This window comes from Sebastes umbrosus, chromosome 7 (assembly GCF_015220745.1).
Source record: "Sebastes umbrosus isolate fSebUmb1 chromosome 7, fSebUmb1.pri, whole genome shotgun sequence".
Lineage (NCBI taxonomy): Eukaryota > Metazoa > Chordata > Actinopteri > Perciformes > Sebastidae > Sebastes > Sebastes umbrosus.
In genome coordinates this window covers 33,056,396-33,076,477 of record NC_051275.1, presented here as the reverse complement: position 1 = coordinate 33,076,477, position 20,082 = coordinate 33,056,396, and the positions used below count along the sequence as shown (strand labels likewise).

The 20,082-nt window shown below is 39.0% G+C and overlaps 1 protein-coding gene and 1 long non-coding RNA gene across 2 annotated transcripts; one reads left to right on the top strand and one right to left on the bottom strand.

Moving 5' to 3' along the window:
- Window positions 1-654: 654 nt before the first annotated feature.
- LOC119491794 (flotillin-2) lies at window positions 655-17,936 on the top strand. The gene is made up of 10 exons (XM_037776014.1): window positions 655-875; window positions 3,326-3,407; window positions 5,866-6,080; window positions 6,302-6,420; window positions 9,524-9,637; window positions 9,725-9,844; window positions 9,935-10,149; window positions 11,096-11,279; window positions 12,432-12,581; window positions 14,988-17,936. The coding sequence occupies exons 1-10, from the start codon at window positions 827-829 to the stop codon at window positions 15,024-15,026; spliced, it is 1,287 nt and encodes a 428-aa protein (XP_037631942.1). The 5' UTR covers window positions 655-826; the 3' UTR covers window positions 15,027-17,936.
- On the bottom strand, window positions 5,116-18,920 carry LOC119491795. Its single transcript, XR_005207656.1, has 3 exons — window positions 18,193-18,920; window positions 6,684-6,686; window positions 5,116-5,131 (listed from the first exon to the last, which is right to left on the bottom strand). It is a non-coding gene; the product is annotated as an uncharacterized LOC119491795 (long non-coding RNA).
- Window positions 18,921-20,082: the final 1,162 nt, after the last annotated feature.

Here is a 20,082-nt window from a genome sequence, read left to right as displayed (position 1 = left end):
TTAATATTAGAGCATTTATTATTATAATTATTATTATTTATATATTAATTATCAATATTAAAGCATTTATTATTTATAATTATTAGTATTTATATATTAATTATTAATATTAGAGCATTTATTATTTACAGTAATTATTATTTATATATTAATTATTAATATTAGAACATTTATAATTATTACTATTTATATATTGATCATTAATATTAGAGCATTTATTATTTATAATTATTATTATTTATATATTAATGATTAGTATTACAGCATTTATTATTTATAATAATTATTAGTTATATTTTAATTATTCATATTAGAGGATTTAATATGAAACATTTTAAAAGACCAGGCGAGAGTATGACAATAATTTCACTCAAAAACTTTAAAGATATTGCATACATGCATTGTTTTCATTGCTTTTTTATGTTTTGTGAGGAGGAAATTGTTGACAGATATAGATCCATTTCTTTCATAAATACAAAGAAATTAGGCTTTTTTTGGGGTAAATTTACACTTGTGAATGTGGAACTTCGCGAGAATTAAAATTAAATGAATTAAATGAATCTATTTCTCATCCTCTTCCTGAAGCCTCTCTGCTTGTAACGGTCCGGTCCCCCCTCGATAGTGCTCCGTGCTGACAAGCGTTACGTCACTGTGGTGTCGTTAGGTGGGGCGTGTTGTTGCTGTTGGTCGTCGTCGTTGTGTTTACTGGACTAGAACACTAGAGGACCAGAAGAGACTCTTTACACTCCGCTGACTTGGATTAAAACATTTATATATAATCACAAGCTGTGCTAGTTTTCTAACATCTCCATCTCGAGTCGTCATCATGGGGAGCTGTTTAACTGTTGGTCCGAATGAAGCTCTGGTTGTCTCCGGTAGGTTGATCCTCTACTGACGAGCTAACGATGCTAAGCTAACTGACAGCTAAATGACAGGTAGCGGATGAAAGGGGCTAACTGGTGAACGATTAGTAAGAAAGCTTTGTCTGCTAATGCTAAAAATAATCTGGTAGTTATTGTACTGCGTTAAGATACTAAATCAGTGTTAGTTACGTGAATCACGACTTAGAAGCGTGATGCCAGCATCGTTTGTGAGTAAGGCAGTGACCGTTATTAACTACAGTCAGTTATACTTTAATATTAAACATTAAAGATCCCATATCGTGCTCATTTTCAGGTTCACACTTATATTTTGTGTTTCTACTAGAACATGTCTACATGCTGTAATGTTCAAAAAGCCTTTATTTTCCTCAGACTGTCTGCCTGAATATGCCTGTATTTACCCTCTGTCTGAAACGCTCCGTTTTAGCGCATTTCAACGGAATTGCAACAGAATTGCGTTGCTAGGCAACAGCTTGGGTCCATGTGTACTTCCTGTCAGCTGATGACATTCACATATAATGCAATCAGGAATAAACTGGGACACATTTAGAATGTTTAAGCTTAAAACTGGGTAAAGGGTCTAAATATTGTTTATTCGTGACATCATGAATGGGCCGAAATCTTGACAGCTTGTTTCAAATGCAGAGTTTCTGAATACGGGCTGTGTGTATTTCCCTGTGGATTGAGCGTTTCGATACTTTCACAGTATAGGATTAAGCCTGCTTTATAATAAAAAAACTTGAAAATCTCACTTTTTTATAATATGGGACCTTTAAGATAAGATAAGATATTCCTTTATCAGTCCCACAGTTGGGACATTTGCAGTGTACAGCGGCAAAGGGGGTAGTACAAAAAACAAGATGCATCAGCTAACACAGTAAAAAAGAGCTGAACAAAAAATGAACCATTTAAATAGAAGTATAAAAATAGGAGCAGTATATACAGTATTGACAATAAACAGACTATTAACAAAATTGCACAAGTGGAAAATGATATTGCACAGTGAGAATGAAATGAATGAATGAAATTCCACCTGAAAATATCAGGTTCTTGTCAGGTTCTTGTCAGTTTTTTGGTGTGTAAGTGGTCTACTGGGAGCAGTGCTGGTTGTGGAGTCTGACAGCTGCAGGACATGTGTAAATAGTTCGTATATAAGCTGCTGTCTTTGTAAGCAGCCTGTCTCTTCGTTTAGGCCCACAGTGATATTACAGCTGAAAGGGGGCGGGTTTGCTTATTATCCTCCATCAACTCTTGTTATAATCTAGCTGTGAATAATAAAATAAAATTCCAAATAAAATGTTCAAACTGTGTGGAAAAATAGAAAATCTAAAAGAGTACTTTTAGGTTATCTTTTATGATGAATTTCCTCAGCTGGGATGTTTTTATTTTTGGCTTAGTTTATTGTTATTTATCTATTTATTTTATTTATTTACTTGCACATATACACAGGACTTCCCCCCCAACCCCAGGAGAAAAAAACAATAACAAAAAGGAAGAAAGATCTAAACTAACAATTTTAAAAATACAACAAAAGTTAAACAACAACAAGTACACAGAATGTGCAGAATAACCTAACCAAACAGTGGGAAACAATCCAATAAAAACAATGAAATACATACAAAAAAACATAACGATAATGAGCTCTTGATAACATGTATTTTGGTGTTCCATATTTATACACCACGATATCTGAGGGAGCACTCACAGCCCGTCATGTTTATTACGTGACCCCTTGGAAGGGTCCCGACCCACCGGTTGGGAACCACTACTGTATAACATAGTAGTATACCTCACAGGCCAATTGTCAGTTTTTACTAAGTGCTGCTTTTACACATTTTGTGTTTGGTGCTGTGCTTTTATTCACTGAGCTGCTTTTTGACCGAACAAACCCTCAAGTCAGATTCATTTGGAATAAATCAGAGGACTGTTCAGCTTCTGTTAAATCCAGTCAACATATCTGTGCTTTGTTTTGCCTTTCCTACAGTTTGATATATAAACATTTAATTTTTTAGATCACATGAAAAAAAACACTTTTATTAATAGTCTAAATCAGAATTTTTTAAAATTTGAATGAGGAAAAATGCTAACATTGTGTTTAATAAATATTTTTACACTGCATATGTTGCATATCTTTGATATTCAACTTCTTATGAGTTCATAGACACCAGATACTTGATTGTGCTCCTTGTAGTTTCTGAGATACGGTCATTTTTTTTTATCATATTATATCTAGTATTTGGGCACATGGAACTACTGCTTTCTCCTCAAATATAACAGAGTCTGTTGCAAAAACAGAAGTCCCATCAGGTGCCCAAAGAAAAAAAAGAAACACTCACTTTTCAGCCAAATGATTTTACCGATTTTGAAAATTTAAAATTTAAAATGTTATTTGTCTGTAAAGATTTTAGCGCATTGTTTTAAATCAACTGTTCCTCTTCCCTCAGGTGGTTGTTGTGGCTCGGATACGAAGACCTATGCTGTGGGAGGCTGGGCCTGGGCTTGGTGCCTCATCTCAGACACCCAAAGGTGACAACATAGTAAAACATAACGTCGATTTATGTTGTCTTGAAATGGAGTCTAGTAGCTCCGTGAAATGCTTTTGTGCCTGCAAGTGCTACTCGTCACAGATAAGTGGATTATACTATTAACAGCCCTCCGCTCAAACTCATTTGGATAAAATGGCCGAGGTTTTTAAACCGACCACAGCTGAAATGGGCTTTTGCTGTCTTGTTTTTCCGCAGGAAAGTCCGTCCCATTATCTGCAGGCTGTAAGCAAGTAGAGGATGAAAGCTGGTCTTCCATTTTCTGTCTGCTATTACACACAGTGTTGTTGTTTCTATTGTAAACAGGTTCAAAGGCCTCTGCACATTCACACTTTCCTAAAGATGAGCAGGGTGTGACTGCTAAATGTGCTCCGTCCTCTTCAGTGTGCCGTGTCCAGTACTTGAAGTGGAAAATAATAAGTGCCAGTGCTTTTTCATTAAACATTGGCGTGCGTGTCAGTCAATTTATTCATTATTTCTTTAAGCATGTTATACTGTGTCAGTCATAATCAGCTGTGGTTTTTATTAGGTTTGGGGGTCCTCCCCCAAGAAAATCTGAAGGTTTGTGACTGAAAACTATTCAATTTTAAGTCATTTTGGACCATTATTATTATTAGTTAAGTGATTATTTTATTTAATTCTTCTGGAAATGTTTGCCCTAAAAGAGCAGATTCAGAAAACTTTTAAATAATGTTTCATTAATTATATTTGCTCACAAATAAAAAAAAGTTATGACGAACAGTTCACTAGTTATTTTACAAAAAGGACGTGAACATTATGTTGATAAATTACAGCACCCTCGTTCTCCCCCCTCCTCCCCCGTCCCGTGCGTCGGTTCGTCCAGATGCTCCCCACTTTGTTTTTATGTTCATACGGCTTATAAGGCGCGGCGCAAATACCCTGGCGCTGTGCCGTTATGAATGCCATTATGAATCTCCCAGAGAACCTGATCTGGAGACGGCAGAGAAGAGTACGCAAGAAAAAGTCACGGTACACCAAAGAGTAAAATGTAGAAGTGTCGGTACGGCGTACCGGTGAGTACCGGCCCACTTTGAGCACTGGCCCGGTCTTGTGACACAATCACATAGTTAAACACACAGTCACATAGTTAAACACACACAGTCACAAGACCGGAGCATTTCTCAGGTTAATGTTTTGCAGCAGTTGTTGATCTCAGCTGGGAGATTAAACATTTTATCACAGCAGTTTTATATTCCACAGCACTGTTCAACAGCCCGGCCACACGTCACAGTTCAGATTGTGAAATTTTCCATTTACCTCATTTCCTGAGTGAGGCTCTGCTTGTGATGTCCAGTACTTGGATTCATGTAGAAACACACCTTTTCAAGCACACCCACTTCACACAGTCACTGGCCAGGTATGTGGAGGTGAGGAAGTAAGCTTCTCTCTTGGCTGTCCTTTTTTCATTCTCCACACATTCACTTTACTTTTTGTGGAGAGAAATAACCCCCCATGTGAACGATTATCACGTCTCGCCCTTCTCTATGATGGCAGCTGCCTTTAAGTGTGACTAACTTGAACTCTTATGAAGACGTTTGTCTTCAGAAGTGGTCGGACGAGACGTTGTACAAACTAGTTTGTTTCAATGATATGTACTACGGCTTTTACTGTGGAGTAATATTAAAAAGAAAAGGAAGCAGTATGATTGCTAAAACATTATATTTAAACAGGAATAAGACAAATTTCCTTGATTAACAATAGATGGCCTGTAAAAGAAAAAAAAAAACTTCTCCTCTCCTGACTCGTATATAGAAATTGTTGTTGTTCATTGTTGCTTTTTATATATATATATATACACACAGTATATACACCGGTTTTGGGGCTCCAACTAATGATTATTTTCATTGTCAATTAATCTGTTGATTATTGTCTCGATCACTCGATTAGTTATTTGGTCTATAAAATGTCATAAAATGGTGAAAAATGGCGATCAATGTTTCCCAAAGCCGAAGATGACGTCCTCAAATGTCTTGTTTTGACCACAACTCAAAGATAATCAGTTTACTGTCATAGAGGAGGAAAGAAACCAGAACATAATCACATTTAAGAAGCTGCAATCAGAGAGAATCGATTATCATATATATATAATAGTTGACAACTGATCGATCAATCGTTGCAGCTCTACTCTGTTTTTCACCTACTTGTAAGTTTGTAATAGTTTATTTTGTACCTCTCTTTGTTCAGCTTTGTTGTTTAGCTCTATGTGTCTTTCAGTGTACGTACATTGAGAGCAGCTTCAATCCAGAGTCAAGTTCCTCGTATTTGTACACATACTTGGCCAATAAACCTGATTCTGACTCTAATGAGCAACCAGCATCACATTCTCAGTGTCCTAACAATATAAAAATAACAGCTTGTTCTTATCACTTAATGTTCCTCTCTTCGTGGCCTAATCAATGTGCTACTGTCCCTTTCTGTAGGATAACTCTGGAGATCATGACTCTGCAGCCCCGATGTGAGGATGTGGAGACAGCAGAGGGGGTCGCCATCACTGTCACAGGGGTGGCCCAGGTGAAGGTCATGACGGAGCAGGACTTACTGGCTGTAGCTTGTGAGCAGTTTCTGGGTAAATCAGTCATGGATATCAAAGCTGTGGTTCTGCAGACGTTGGAGGGACATCTGCGCTCCATTCTAGGTATGGGTTTCATTTCATTTCAACTATTGGGTTTGTTAAATTTAGGACTCCTGAATTTGTTTTCTGACATGTCTGTGTAACAGTGTTAATTTCGTTCTTTGTTCCGTCTCTAATCAAAAATAAAAATGCACACGACTGCTGTGTGTTTGTGAAGAGTGGCATTTTGAATGGCACACGTGGACATGTGGTATGGAGATATTGACTGTGTCTCTCTTTTGCAGGTACCTTGACTGTAGAGCAGATCTATCAGGACAGGGACCAGTTTGCTAAGCTGGTGCGTGAGGTAGCGGCTCCAGACGTGGGCAGGATGGGCATCGAGATTCTCAGCTTTACCATTAAGGTGGGTGGATGGTGCTGTGAGAGGATGCAGCAACAATACCTGGTGCTCTGACAGCGACCAGAATGCCTGAAGAAAGTGCTAATGTAGCTACTGAGCAAAGACAGGTCAAAATAATACGATTCAGTGTGGATTTTAATTTGAAATTCTCGCCAATATAAAAAGAAAACAGCATCTATTGAAATAGAAGAAACCAGTACTCGTGTCTGTTTACTCTTCCCTCCTCGCTCCTCGTCTCCTCTGAGACACATTTAAGTGATTGGAACATCCTCGATGATGGCGGACCTCGATTAGTTTCTGGGTCACGAGCCTGAGGGCGGAGGAGTGAGGAAGAGAAGAAGCATAATTAGCCGAATGGAAAGCCCCCTAATGATAGCAAGGTTTCTAACATTTAGCTAGTGGACCTCCTACAGTAGGACTTGTTTATGGGTCCCAGCATTAAGTGGGAAAGACAGCAGCGTTTCACGTGACTGACAAAGAGGAGCACAGCCAGGCTCGCCACAGACAACAGGCTGCGTTCAAAGTCATTTCCAGGCAACCATCGTAAACATTTAACAAGCGTCGTGCTCCTGTTTATAGGTTTGTGGAGTCCAACTAAGGTCTGATCAGATCAAACATGTCTTGGAGTCATTTTACTGTTTCAGCTCTTATAGATCAGTCTCAGAAGGTTTAATGAATATCATGATAACACAGTTTACCAGGGTTAGGGTTAGGGGCCAACCAGGAGGTTAGCATCACCCTGGTTCCCTCAACAAAAAGACAACATTTTGGTGAGGAAAAACTGTCGTGGCCATTTTCAAAGGTGTCCCTTGACCTCTGACCTCAAGATATGTGAATGAAAATGGGTTCTATGGGTACCCACAAGTCTCCCCTTTACAGACATGCCCACTTTGTGATAATCACATGCAGTTTGGGTCAAGTCATAGTCAAGTCAGCACACTGACACACTGACAGCTGTTGTTGCCTGTTGGGCTGCAGTTTGCCATGTTATGATTTGAGCATATTTGTTATGCTAAATGCAGTACCTGTGAGGGTTTCTGGACAATATCTGTCATTGTTTTGTGTTGATTAATTTCTAATAATAGATTATGTACATACATTTGCATATAGCGGCATATTTGCCCACTCCCATGTTGATAAGAGTATTAAATACTTGATAAATCTCCCTTTAAGGTACATTTTGAACAGATAAAAAAATGTGTGATTAATTTGTATTAATCACTATTAACTATGGACAGTTGTGCGATCAGATTTCTGTTAGTTGGCTAATGCTCGGGTTTAATGTTCACACACTTTCAGCTCAGAAGTGCATCTTTGTGATTGTGAGCGCTGTGTTGTTTCCATGAACTACCAGTAAGAGCCCAACATGTGGGAGATGCGGTGTGTTTTCCTGTTTATACAGTAGGCTCAGCAGTACTGTAGAAGTCAAACAAATATCTAGTTTTTAATCTATCAGATATGTTTTTATCTGCTGCTCTACAGAGAAGTCGTGGCTCTAATGACTGACTGACTCCCTCCTCCTGCACAGTTTACTGTTGTTGATTAGGACTAATTGACATGTGGTGCAGACACAGCGGCTCACCACGGTGCTTAGCTGAAAGCCCAGAGTCCATTTTCTTTCACATCAATTAGTCCAGATGGTTTCTGTGATGCATCGAGACCAGTCAGCTCGTTAGTGGAGGCCTCGGACATTTTAGGGGTTGTTTTTATACATACAGTATATTCTTTTACGCCTTACGTCTTCGAACCATCTTACTTGTGACAGTTTGTCTCTTGGTGCAGATATTATTATTGTTGAATGTAGCTGAGACCTTTAACACTAATCAACAGTTCCAGTTAATCAGGTGTTTGCTTGTGCCGGCAACTCTTCAGTGCAGATGTGGAAATCAATAATGTGTTTCCACTCGTAGATAGAAGGTCTATATATGGCTGAAACGGCTTCAGACACATTTATCCCAATCTTTGATGAGAGAAACATGCTCACTGCAAATCAAATAAAATGCACGCTCTTCAGACCTACTAAAATATATTATATATATATACATATATATATATAATATATATATGTATATATATATATTTATTATATATATATAAAATAATGTATGTAAAACTTCTCTTCAGTCCAGCCTTTTCATGAGAAATTATTTAGTGATGCACCGAATGCAATCTTCTTGTTCGATTCCGATTTCCAATTTTATTTAATTTTAGTCTGACCTGCGGATTCTAATTTACTTTCTTTCCAAGAACTATAATTAACAGCATACACAAACATTTGGAAAATTCAATTGTATGTTAATAAATTATAAACATGAAATGTAAATAGTATTTACAGATCAGTGAAGAATCAGAGAAACTGTTGTTCTATACTGTTTATTATCTATCTAAAACTATGTATTTATTTATACAAACCATTTATGAATCAGTATATATTTACAAGAATGTAAAGGTGTGTGTATTACTGTGTATTATATTAAATTAACTCCACTTACACCTACTGACAGGAGAGGGAGAGTAGAGTCACTGCGATTAGTCTGAGCAGCATGCATTGGCAATGAATTACAATATAATAAATTTGAATTAAAAGAATTAATCGTGATTAATCACACATCTTTTATCTGTTCAAAATTAACCTTAAAGGGAGATTTGTCAAGTATTTCTCTTATCAACATGGTAGTGGGCAAATATGCTGCTTTATGTAAAAGTATTTATATATTTATTTCTGGAAAACAATTAGCAACACAAAACAACGACAAATATTGTCCAGAAACCCTCACAGGTAAATGCTAAATCTAGCAAGAAAGTCGGCTAGTTGGCAACACTGTGTATGTGTGTGTGGCTGTGACAATAATCGGTTACTGTCTGTGCGCGACGTCAACCAATGTGCGGAGCATGTGTGTAAATTTGACCGGCACAGAATCGCCTCTATCTGAGACCAATCGGTTAGCGGTCATGGCCGATTGCCCGGTACATCTCTAAAGTTAATATATTTTGACTTTATGGTTTTATTCGTCACTTCATTAACTGGGAGAAATTTCCAGCCGGTGATTTTACATTTTCATTTTAGTGTTAACTTACAGGTTGACCTGTTTGTCTGTGCTGGCAGGATGTGTACGATAAACTGGACTACCTGAGCTCCCTGGGGAAGACCCAGACTGCAGCTGTCCAGAGGGACGCAGACATCGGCGTGGCTGAGGCAGAGAGGGATGCTGGGATACGGGTAAGGAGGCTTTAGCAGGCGGGACACTCTGAGAAGTGGGTTCTGTTGTGCGACAACCAACTGCTTTACTTCTTCATTATCTCACAGGAAGCAGAATGTAAGAAGGAGATGATGGACGTCAAATTCCAGGCCGACACCAAGATGGCCGACTCCAAACGAGAACTGGAGCTGCAGAAAGCTTCTTTCAACCAGGAAGTCAACACTCAGGTGGGCATCTGAGGATTGAAACAGCAGGTTTCAAACACAATATGTGTGAGTGCTTCGGAAGTGTGACGATCTTTGTGCCGATGTTTTCAGAAAGCAAAGGCCCAGCTGGCGTACGAGCTGCAGGCGGCCAAGGAGCAGCAGAAGATCCGCCTGGAGGAGATCGAGATCCAAGTGGTGCAGAGGAAGAAGGAGATCACGATTGAGGACAAGGAGATTCAGCGGACAGACAGGGAGCTCATTGCCACAGTGAAGAGGCCCGCTGAGGCCGAGGCCTACAAGATGCAGCAGCTGGCTGAGGGGCACAAGTGAGTGAGAACCCATCAGTTAAAGGGGCATTCAGCCAGTTTCACCCATCGTGTTAGGCCTCACTCCTCTTGTCCTCTCGCTACAGCCGCCTGTAGTAAAACAAAGCGGCGTCTGCCGACCATTTTCACACCACTCTCACTCACCACTTAGCTTCATTCCAGACGGCCATGTCGCTATGAAAATATCAGCGTGTTGGAATGATCCGATAAGATGAAGATGAAAAATGAGAAGAGCCTTCTGTGTTTTTCCTCTTGACTTTACTCGTTGGCTTGCTTTCCTCACGTCCGTTTCTCTTCTCGTGCACTGTTTTGTTTAAGCTGAACAGCCAATCAGAGTGATTTCTCTCACCGACGAGCTCTGCCGGCGATTCGACATGCTGAATCGGCTGAAAAGCCTCCGTCATCAGCAGACTAGAGCTGACGGTGCAGGACAAACTGCAAAAAGTAGACCGACAGGAGCTCAGCGACGGCCTAAAACCTTCCGTCGGACGACCGTCGGCTTGATGTGTGTCAGAACCGTTAGACTTCAGGGCAGTAAATTCTCTTTCACCTCCCCTTGTTGTGATTATTCCCTGCTCTACAGGGAGGTCAGAGGTCAGAGGTCAGGAGCTACAGAGCAGCACCATCACTGTACTCCTGGTAGACATGTATTGTGATGCTAGCAGGAGGATGATAATCTGTAACACAGACTTGAAACTGTCCTTCCAGCCTAACAACAGCAGAGTATTCACCATGCTGTGGTGCCGCGGCCTCCATTTTGCGCTTTGGGCCAAATTTCAGTCAAGAAAATGTTTTCAAAGATTTCTTTGTGATGCATTAAGTAATGCCATGTGTTGGCCCACAGAAGCATGAGTTGGAAATGATTAGAAGTCAGAAGTGAGCAGCGTACTGTGAGCTGTGTTGATGGATGAACCAGATAATTTAACTGGTGTTTCTTCTGCTTCAGGATAAAGATGGTGCTGATAGCTCAGGCTCAGGCAGAGAAGATCAAGAAGATCGGTGAGGCGGAGGCTTCCTCCATCGAAGCAGTGGGCAAGGCGGAGGCTGAGAAGATGAGGCTGAAGGCCGAGGCCTACCAGCTGTACGGAGAGGCAGCCAAGACTGCTCTGGTCCTCGAGGCTCTGCCGAAGGTAAACATACATCTGTCCATAACACACATCTGGCTTGTTGTTTTGTTCAAGAGAAAACTTCACTTTGAGTTTGGTTTGTTTGTGCATAATATTTATTACAACATGATTACCATTTCAAGAAGTAGGGCTGTCACAATATCGATTATGGTGGCCAGCTTAATTCATGATAGTGATATTATCACGATATCTATAGAATTTTTTTTTTAAATAATAGTATGAGTAAAATTCCTATTTGTTTATTGTGCGTTTTGTTTCTTTTTTGGCAAATTAATTTCACTCAAAATCCAAGTGTAGGAGAGAGAGAGAGAGTCTGTAACAATAACTGTATAAAAGCATGATTTAAGAGTAGAGTACAAAACAATACATGAAGTTTACTGCGTCAGTGCACTAATGTCATTATGTTTGGTCAATCAAGGCGTTCTGCGTTCTGTTATTTCTTTTTAGCAGACCGTTGCTATGTACAACGGACCATTGCTACGTATAACAGACCATTGCTATGTATAACAGACCGCTGCTATGTATAACAGACCGTTGCTATGTATAACAGACCATTGCTATGTATAACAGACCATTGCTATGTATAACAGCCCGCTGATATGTATAACAGACCGCTGCTATGTATAACAGACCGTTGCTATGGTCTCTGATGTCAGACTCTGGAGGACTGTTTTTGTGTCAACTTATTGATTTCTTAAGTAAGTAGTCGTGTAATAAGCGGGATGATGTGCAGCTAGCGGTTCATTGTTTTGAAATAAACCCCTTCAAGGCGATGAAAGACGGGGTTTATTTAACAACTGTGACCGGCTCGCTGTACATTATCACATGAGCATCTAGAAATACATGCTTGTTTCCCTTTAAGAAACTTTTATGCTGTATTTTACACACAATGCCGCTATATTTCCATATAGAAACGTTGTATAGTAACAATAGTCAGATTTGACACAAGATGGTCTTAGGTATTATTTTCAGGAATTGGGATATAAAACCTCTAAAACGCTTTACAGCGGGTATCACCACGATGACTTCATCCTGATGATTCATGAGTCATGAGACTGTGACTGTTTAATGTATCACATGATCATTGGTAACCTCATGTGGGAGGTTTTGATTATTTCCTGCTTACAGTAAACACATGTGACTGTATCTTTCCAGATTGCTGCCAAGGTGGCCGCGCCGTTATCCAGGACCAATGAGATAGTGATCCTCAGCGGCGATAACAACCGCGTGACGGGCGAGGTCAACCGTCTCCTGGCTGAACTTCCTGTGTCTGTCAATGCTCTCACTGGAGTGGATTTGTCAAAGGTAAGCATGGTAACAACATAATAATATTGATTTATAACAATGGGAGTGTATGTCTAGTCTTCCTAAGCTATTAAATGCATGAGGGATTACTCCCTGTTTGTGTTCATACTTTCATTTTATTTATTATATATATGTATATATATATATACTGTAATTTGCAACGAAGCACTTAATTGAAGGGGTACTCCAGTGATAGTCCTGGATAGAACCTCTCTCTCTTGTAAAGGACCACATCTTTTAAAATGCCAATTCATAATGCAGATTAAAATATACGTTAGACTAACGTTAATTGAGTTTTTGTTTGGTTTTTACTTTACTCCCTTTATACTTCGCCTCGCGGACTGTCTGCTTTCTGGCTAGATACGTGAGGCTGATGCTGCGTGCACATTGATATCGTAACGGGAAAAAAGTCATTTCCTCTGATTGATGAATAAATGTGCACGGGAAAGCACCGGTGGTCGAAGCCGCCCTCGTCAAGTGGATTGATAATGTCTGGTCACATAACGCCCCCAAAGTGAAACTCTGCCGATCCTCAACATCTGCGTCTCCCTCCACGCTGCTACGGGGGGAGCGAATGAGGAGGCACCGTTCATCTGCATGCACGCTCGCACTGCAGAGCTGACTTAAAACGGCAACGCCGGCAGAAGAAGAAGGGAAAAGGCAGAAGAAGCGAGCCAGTAAATTGTGAAGCGGTCGGTTTCATTACTTTTTGAAATGATGCGCAACAACAAAAATTTGGTTATAATAATCATCCGCTTATAGTGATCAATTTGACCCGGACAGACGTGATCATTATAAGAGGTTTCCACTGTATCTGTTAATATGTCTCTAAGACCAAACTGACGTTACCGTGACGACGCCATCAGGGTTATTTCAGAAAAGCTCCTCCAGAGACACTGAAGACATTAAACAACTGTTTGTACAGACTGAGTAGGACTCCACGTGAACATACTGGTGAAATACCCCTTTAAGTATGGCCTTTTAAAGGGTAACTTTGGTATTTTCCAACCATTTCCCCATGCTTTTCTGTCTAAGTGACTAACAGGGACAACAATTTCTGAAACTGGTCCAGTATTGAGGGAGCATGCTGCAGCCAGCAGTCACTAAACGGGTTGTCACTCGCGGCAACTCTTCACCGTCAGTTTACGTCCATTAAAAGTTCTTGTTTTTGCCGCTGACCGGCTCTGATTGTTATTGTAAGTGTCTGACAACGTTATGGAAAGAACCCTACAGAGAAATAAAACCTTTGTCTGACTTTTTGCTTGATCCAAGTTGAAAATACCAAAGTTGCCCTTTAGAGGAACCGTGTATAACATTTCGGGGATCTATTATCAGAAATGGAATATAATATTCATAACTATGTTTCCATTAGTGTACCTGAAACTAGGAATCGTGTTTTCGTTAGTTTAGAATGAGTCCTTCATATCTACATAGGGAGCAGGTCCTCTTCAAGGAGTCCGCCATGTTGCTCCTCAGTAGCCCAGAACGGACAAACTGGCTCTAGAGAGAGACTTGCACATTTTTACGTTACCTGAAGGCCAGCGTAGTTCTCCGACACACTTTTTAAACTGCGGTAACGTGACCTGCAGAGTGCTAAACCGTGGTACCACCAGCCGCCATCTGACTCCCGTTGCTCCTAGAGTAGTGTTATATTGGTAAGGATGGCCTCTGAGCGAGGCGAACGGCGTTACCACGGTTTTGCACTCGGCGGCTCACGTTACTGCAGTCTTGGAAAGGGAGGAGTGAGTGGAATCTGCAACCACACCACCAGATGCCGCCGAATCCTACACACTGTACCTTTAAGGTCAATTTGAGAAAAAAACCCAAAATGGTAGTTTACAGTGTTCAGCGTCTGTTATTTCTTTATAACAGGCTTTTGATATGTGTACCAGTCCGTTGCTATGGACGCGGCTCTGATGCTGGACTCTGGAGGACCATTTTTGTGTCAACTTATTGATTTGTTCAGTAAGTAGCTGTGTAATAAGCGGAATAATGTGCAGCTAGCGGGTCATTGTTGTGAAATAAAACCCAGACCGGGCGATGTTGCGTCGGGATGCCGCATCGCCCTGTCAGGGTTTCAACAATGATCCGCTAGCTGCACATTATCCCTTACATACATCTAGCCACCGCCAGTGTTTGGAAACATGCCACGAGAGACTTTACATGTCAGGAAACACAGGACATTGTCGTCCTTCAGTCCTTTTTACAGTGTTTTTCATGCATTCAGTGCATTAGATGGTTGATTTTAGCTTTTTGTCTCCAATCGGAGCCTGAAAGGAGTTGAAATCAGCTAGCTGAGTCTTCGGGAAAAACCTAAAAAAGAACAGTGAATGGAAGAAAATATAGGTCACGAAGGCACTCCGGTGTTTGTTTCAGAGTTTCTATAACCTGTCCTTTTCCCGACAGATCCCGCTGCTGCAGAAGATGACCAACGCTCAAGCCTGAAAACCGACGACTCCACACGACTCCAGTATCTGTTGTATGCACTCTGATAGACTGCCTTTAATACACTTGAAGACTTTCGTTGTTTTATACGTATATACTGTATACCAAGTGAATTTTGGAAACCTCTGGTGCCTTACTTTATACAGGACCAGAATATCTGAATGCACTGCTGCTCATTCAAAGATTTGTTTTGATTTTATTTTAACATGGGAACATTTTATGTTGTGATTTAATTTAAGTTTTTGTATTTTAATATATATATATATGTATTGGCCCGTTTGTGTGAAATGTCATGGAAGAGGAGCTGATATTAGACTGGTGTGATGGTTGTCTCTCACCCAGGTAAGATTCATGTTAGCATGTGACCTGACGTCTGATATTTATAGATTGGGGCTCTGCGTTTTCAGACCACGAAGCCTCTGCTCTCACTTTTACATTCCGTATGTTGCAGGCCTTCCTGTTGATTTATATACCTCTTTCTTTATCGTTAGACACATCTGCATTCCTTAGATAATCTGAATCGTTTAATTGTAGAGCTTACCTTGTATTGTACATTATATTTATGTTATTTAAAGTGTCACGGGTTGATTTTTACGATGTAACAGGTGCTCACAATCTTAAAAGAAGCCCTCTCATTGTCCCTGTTCAGACTCGGTATTAACATGCGTCCTCAGTGATCCGATCACAAGTGGACAGCTCTGAGTACAGGTGTGAACGCACTCGAGACCCATTGAAGACGCATTGAGATCCGATCTTTCAGACCACATTCAGAGGTTGTCACATATGACTACATTCTTTTAGCAGTGTGTAGTGAATGTGGGATCCGCGGCGTCTCACTGCGCCTATCATGTGAATAAACAGGCAGACGCGAGCGCTCGTCAGCATGGAAACGGTCGGTACAACTGTATTTTATTAAAATATATCTCATCTATAGGCTACATATCTCCAGACTATCAGACTGACGGCACAGGAAGTGCATTATTATCATACTGTTGGAGATGTGTCGGCGTTTTTGTTCCGCTGCTTCGCACGGAGCTGACACCCGCCAGCTCACTCTCTCTCCTCCCTGGCTCTCTGAAGCTCTGTACGCCGCTGTTTCCTGGCAAAGGCGGCGGTGCCGGCATCACGGAGGTCCCCAGGGACCGCCGGTACAATAACCTTTTATTTTGATGTTAATAAAATGTACCCGAATTCACGAATATGTAGGATATTACTACTGACATTCACGTAATATTACGTCACAATGCCTGCTCTATTAGCCATGTGTTGACTACGTGTTTATTTGCATATAGAGCGGGGAAGAGAGATCACAAGTGATCACACAAGATTTTATAGTATTTTTAGTTGCTTTTAACTTATGTTAGGAAGTAATTTGTATATAATTTTTCGTCCTATTTTGACGCTTTTAATCTGAAATTGTCTTAACGTTGTATTGTGATTGTTTTACCCTTTGTGTGAAGCACTTTGAGATTTTGCTGTATTTTAGAGTGTGCTATATAAATTCAATTTATTATTATTATTATTATTATTATTATTATTATTATTATTAAGATGCATGTGGAGACGCATTCTAATACTAGGTGTGAACAGACGTATTTAAAGCTGTCCACTTGTGATCGGATCACTCAGGACGCATGTTAACGCCAGCGGTGAACAGGACCATTGTCTAAATGTTCCCCTGAAAGAAGTTTAGTTCTCTAGAAACTGTTGATATCAGGCATGATACATATGATTATTATTATTTATATGCTGGCAGGGAAACGGGAAGCGAAATCTGATCTTGTGCTGATACGGTAAGCTTGTAATGTGGTCCTTTAATATTTAGCGTGGGCTTCAATGTAAATGTTAGTAGTTTCGACCTCGATCAAGATTGAAAAAAAATCAGTCGGTGTTGAGATGAAAATGAAGAGAAAAAAGATTTAGTGGGCAAAGTGTAAAAATGACTTGGCTTGTGAAATATGTTTATATTGTGTAGATTCTGAAAATGAAAGGCCAAACAGCGATGCCAAATAGAATAGACTGTCTTTTCATTTTTATTGTATCAGAAGGATAGTTTATCTGATGTTTAAGTTCATACTACAAATATCTGTAGATGCTAAGCCATGTCCGACAGGGTGCGTAAACAAACCAAACTTTTCAGAGAAACACACTTTATGTTCCAACGTTTGCACGTCTGCATTGATTTGTTTTTAATAACTGTGACATCAAATCTAGAATGATCTTTTAGCAGAGGACTTTAACTTATCAAACAATGTTTTTATCTGCTTTAATCAGTGATGTTGCTGTTTGTAAATGGTCACAATGCTTTGTTGTTAATGCACCAAATGTTGAGCTTCAGTGCAGCAGTAGGAAGGATGTGACGGGGTTTTTTGGTACAGTATATTATCGGGCATATCTCCTATGAAATGTGTTTCACCCACTTGGACACTTCCAGAAGAACTGGCAGTGAATTCTCCTCTCGATGCTGTAAAGACTCACCTACACTACAGCTAAACTAGCAGGACAGTTAGTTTGAACCTCATAGCTCGAGCAGGTGACGAATACAGTGGTAGTTTTATGTGCAGCAGGATGAGCAAACACTGACACAGAATTCACAGAGGACTGTTATTATTATTATTATTATTATTATTGTTGTTAATATTGTTTTGGTTGATTTATCATTCTTTGCTGATATAGTGACTTGACGAATACTGTGACCACATTGATTTGTTTAGCTTCAGACGTGTCCAGTGTATATATGACATATTTGTGTTATATTCCTGATGTTATTTACAACACGTACACTGTGTCTCTCAAACGAACGGCCATGACTTCCTGTATGCTCTTGCTGCATGTCATCCGTCTGTACTCAGAATAATCAGTTCACTCTTAGCTAATTGTCATTCTAATAAATCAAAATGCCATCATTTATTTATTTATTGCCATTTACTGCTCTGCAAAGTTTATTGAAGTATTATTTTATTTTTCTGACTCCTGACTCGGCTTCTTAATCTTGGTTCTAGGTATGACGATATACAACTTAACATAATATAGTTAAAAATAATTTAATGGAGAATAAATCCAGGTTTCAGTCATAATCTCTTCGCATGCTTCTTTTAGTTTAAGATTGTAATCTGTTTCTATCAATTACTTACATTTTATAATTTTTGTTTTACTTGCGGAAGACACAATGTGTTATTTTTATTTTGTTTTATTAGTTTATTACGATACATGTAAGCATTGTTACATTTAGATTAAATGAAAACGATGCGTAGCTGATTTACTGTCCTTGTCCCTGGTTCGGCTAAAACACATAATACAATACAAACATAAAGACAAATAATAGATCAAATATAGACAATCAACCAAATAATTAAAACGACGACTAAAACCAACGATTAAGGACCACAACGGGGAAAGGATGTATGTATTATGCGCAGGGTTAATATGAATGTAAATATGCTGCATTCACTTTTATGAAAACTATTTGTCTGGTGGAGCGACGTCGAGACTTCATTGTGTTCCTTCTACTTCTGAAATCAAACCTGCTGCAGGTGCAGGAAAGTAATAAAGTTATATACTTAAGAACTTTATTATAATGTAGTACTGACAGGAGCCATACTGCATAATGAGTAGACTACTTTTGGTGCCAGTACTTTAATTTGAATGCAGGATCTTTATGTGTATTGGAGTATTTTATAATGTTGTGTTGCTGATCTGAACACTTCTTCCACCATTACCTGCACCCAGTGGAGGAATGTAAGTACATGCATGTACACAAGTACTGAATTTAAAGGAACAGTGTGTGTATAATATAATATTCATAACTATGTTTTCATGAGTGTATAATCACCTGAAACTAAGAATTGTTGTGTTTTCGTTAGCTTAGAATGAGTCCTTCATATCTACATAGGGAGCGGGTCCTCTTCACAGAGTCCATCATGTTTCTACAGTGGCCCAGAACGGACAAACCAAACATTGGCTGTAGTGAGAGACTTTCATGTTTTTACGTCACCTGAAGGCCTCATAATTCTCCGACACTCAAAACCGTGGTACCGCCAGCTGACTTCCGTTGCTCCTAAAATAGTGTTATTATGGTATGGATGGCGGTTGACGGTTCACGTTACCGCAGTCTTGGAAAGGGAGGAGTGAACGGAGAGGTACTCAGTTGGTTGCAATCTGCAACCTCACCACTAGATGACACCGAATCCTACACACTGTACCTTTAAGTACAATTTTCATGTACTTGTACTTTACTTGATTATTTCCATTTTATGCTACTTTTTTGTATTTTGAAAGCCAATATACCACTACTACTACTACTACTACTACTACTACTATATACTTTTACTCCACCACATTTATTTTTATGAGAAAAAAAGTTGTAATATTACGAGAATAAAGTCATAACTTTACGAGAGAAAAGTCGTAATATTACGAGACTTAAGTCACAACTTTACGAGAAAAAAAGTCGTAATATTACGAGAATAAAGTCATAACTTTACGAGAGAAAAGTCGTAATATTACGAGACTTAAGTCACAACTTTACGAGAAAAAAAGTCGTAATATTACGAGAATAAAGTCATAACTTAAGAGAAAAAAGAAAATATACAACTTTATAATATTGACTTTATTCTCATAATACTACGACTTTATTCTCGTAATATTATGACTGTATTCTCGAAATCTCAGATTTTAATTTTTATGAGAAAAAAAGTCGTAATATTACGAAAATAAAGTCATAACTTAAAAGAAAAAAGAAAATAACACGTAAAATTACTACTTTATAATATTATGACTTTATTCTCATAATACTATGAGTTTATTCTCATAATACTATGAGTTTATTCTCATAATACTATGACTTTATTCTCATAATACTATGAGTTTATTCTCATAATACTATGAGTTTATTCTCATAATACTATGACTTTATTCTCATAATACTATGAGTTTATTCTCATAATACTATGAGTTTATTCTCATAATACTATGACTTTATTCTCATAATACTATGACTTTATTCTCATAATACTATGACTTTATTCTCATAATACTATGACTTTATTCTCATAGT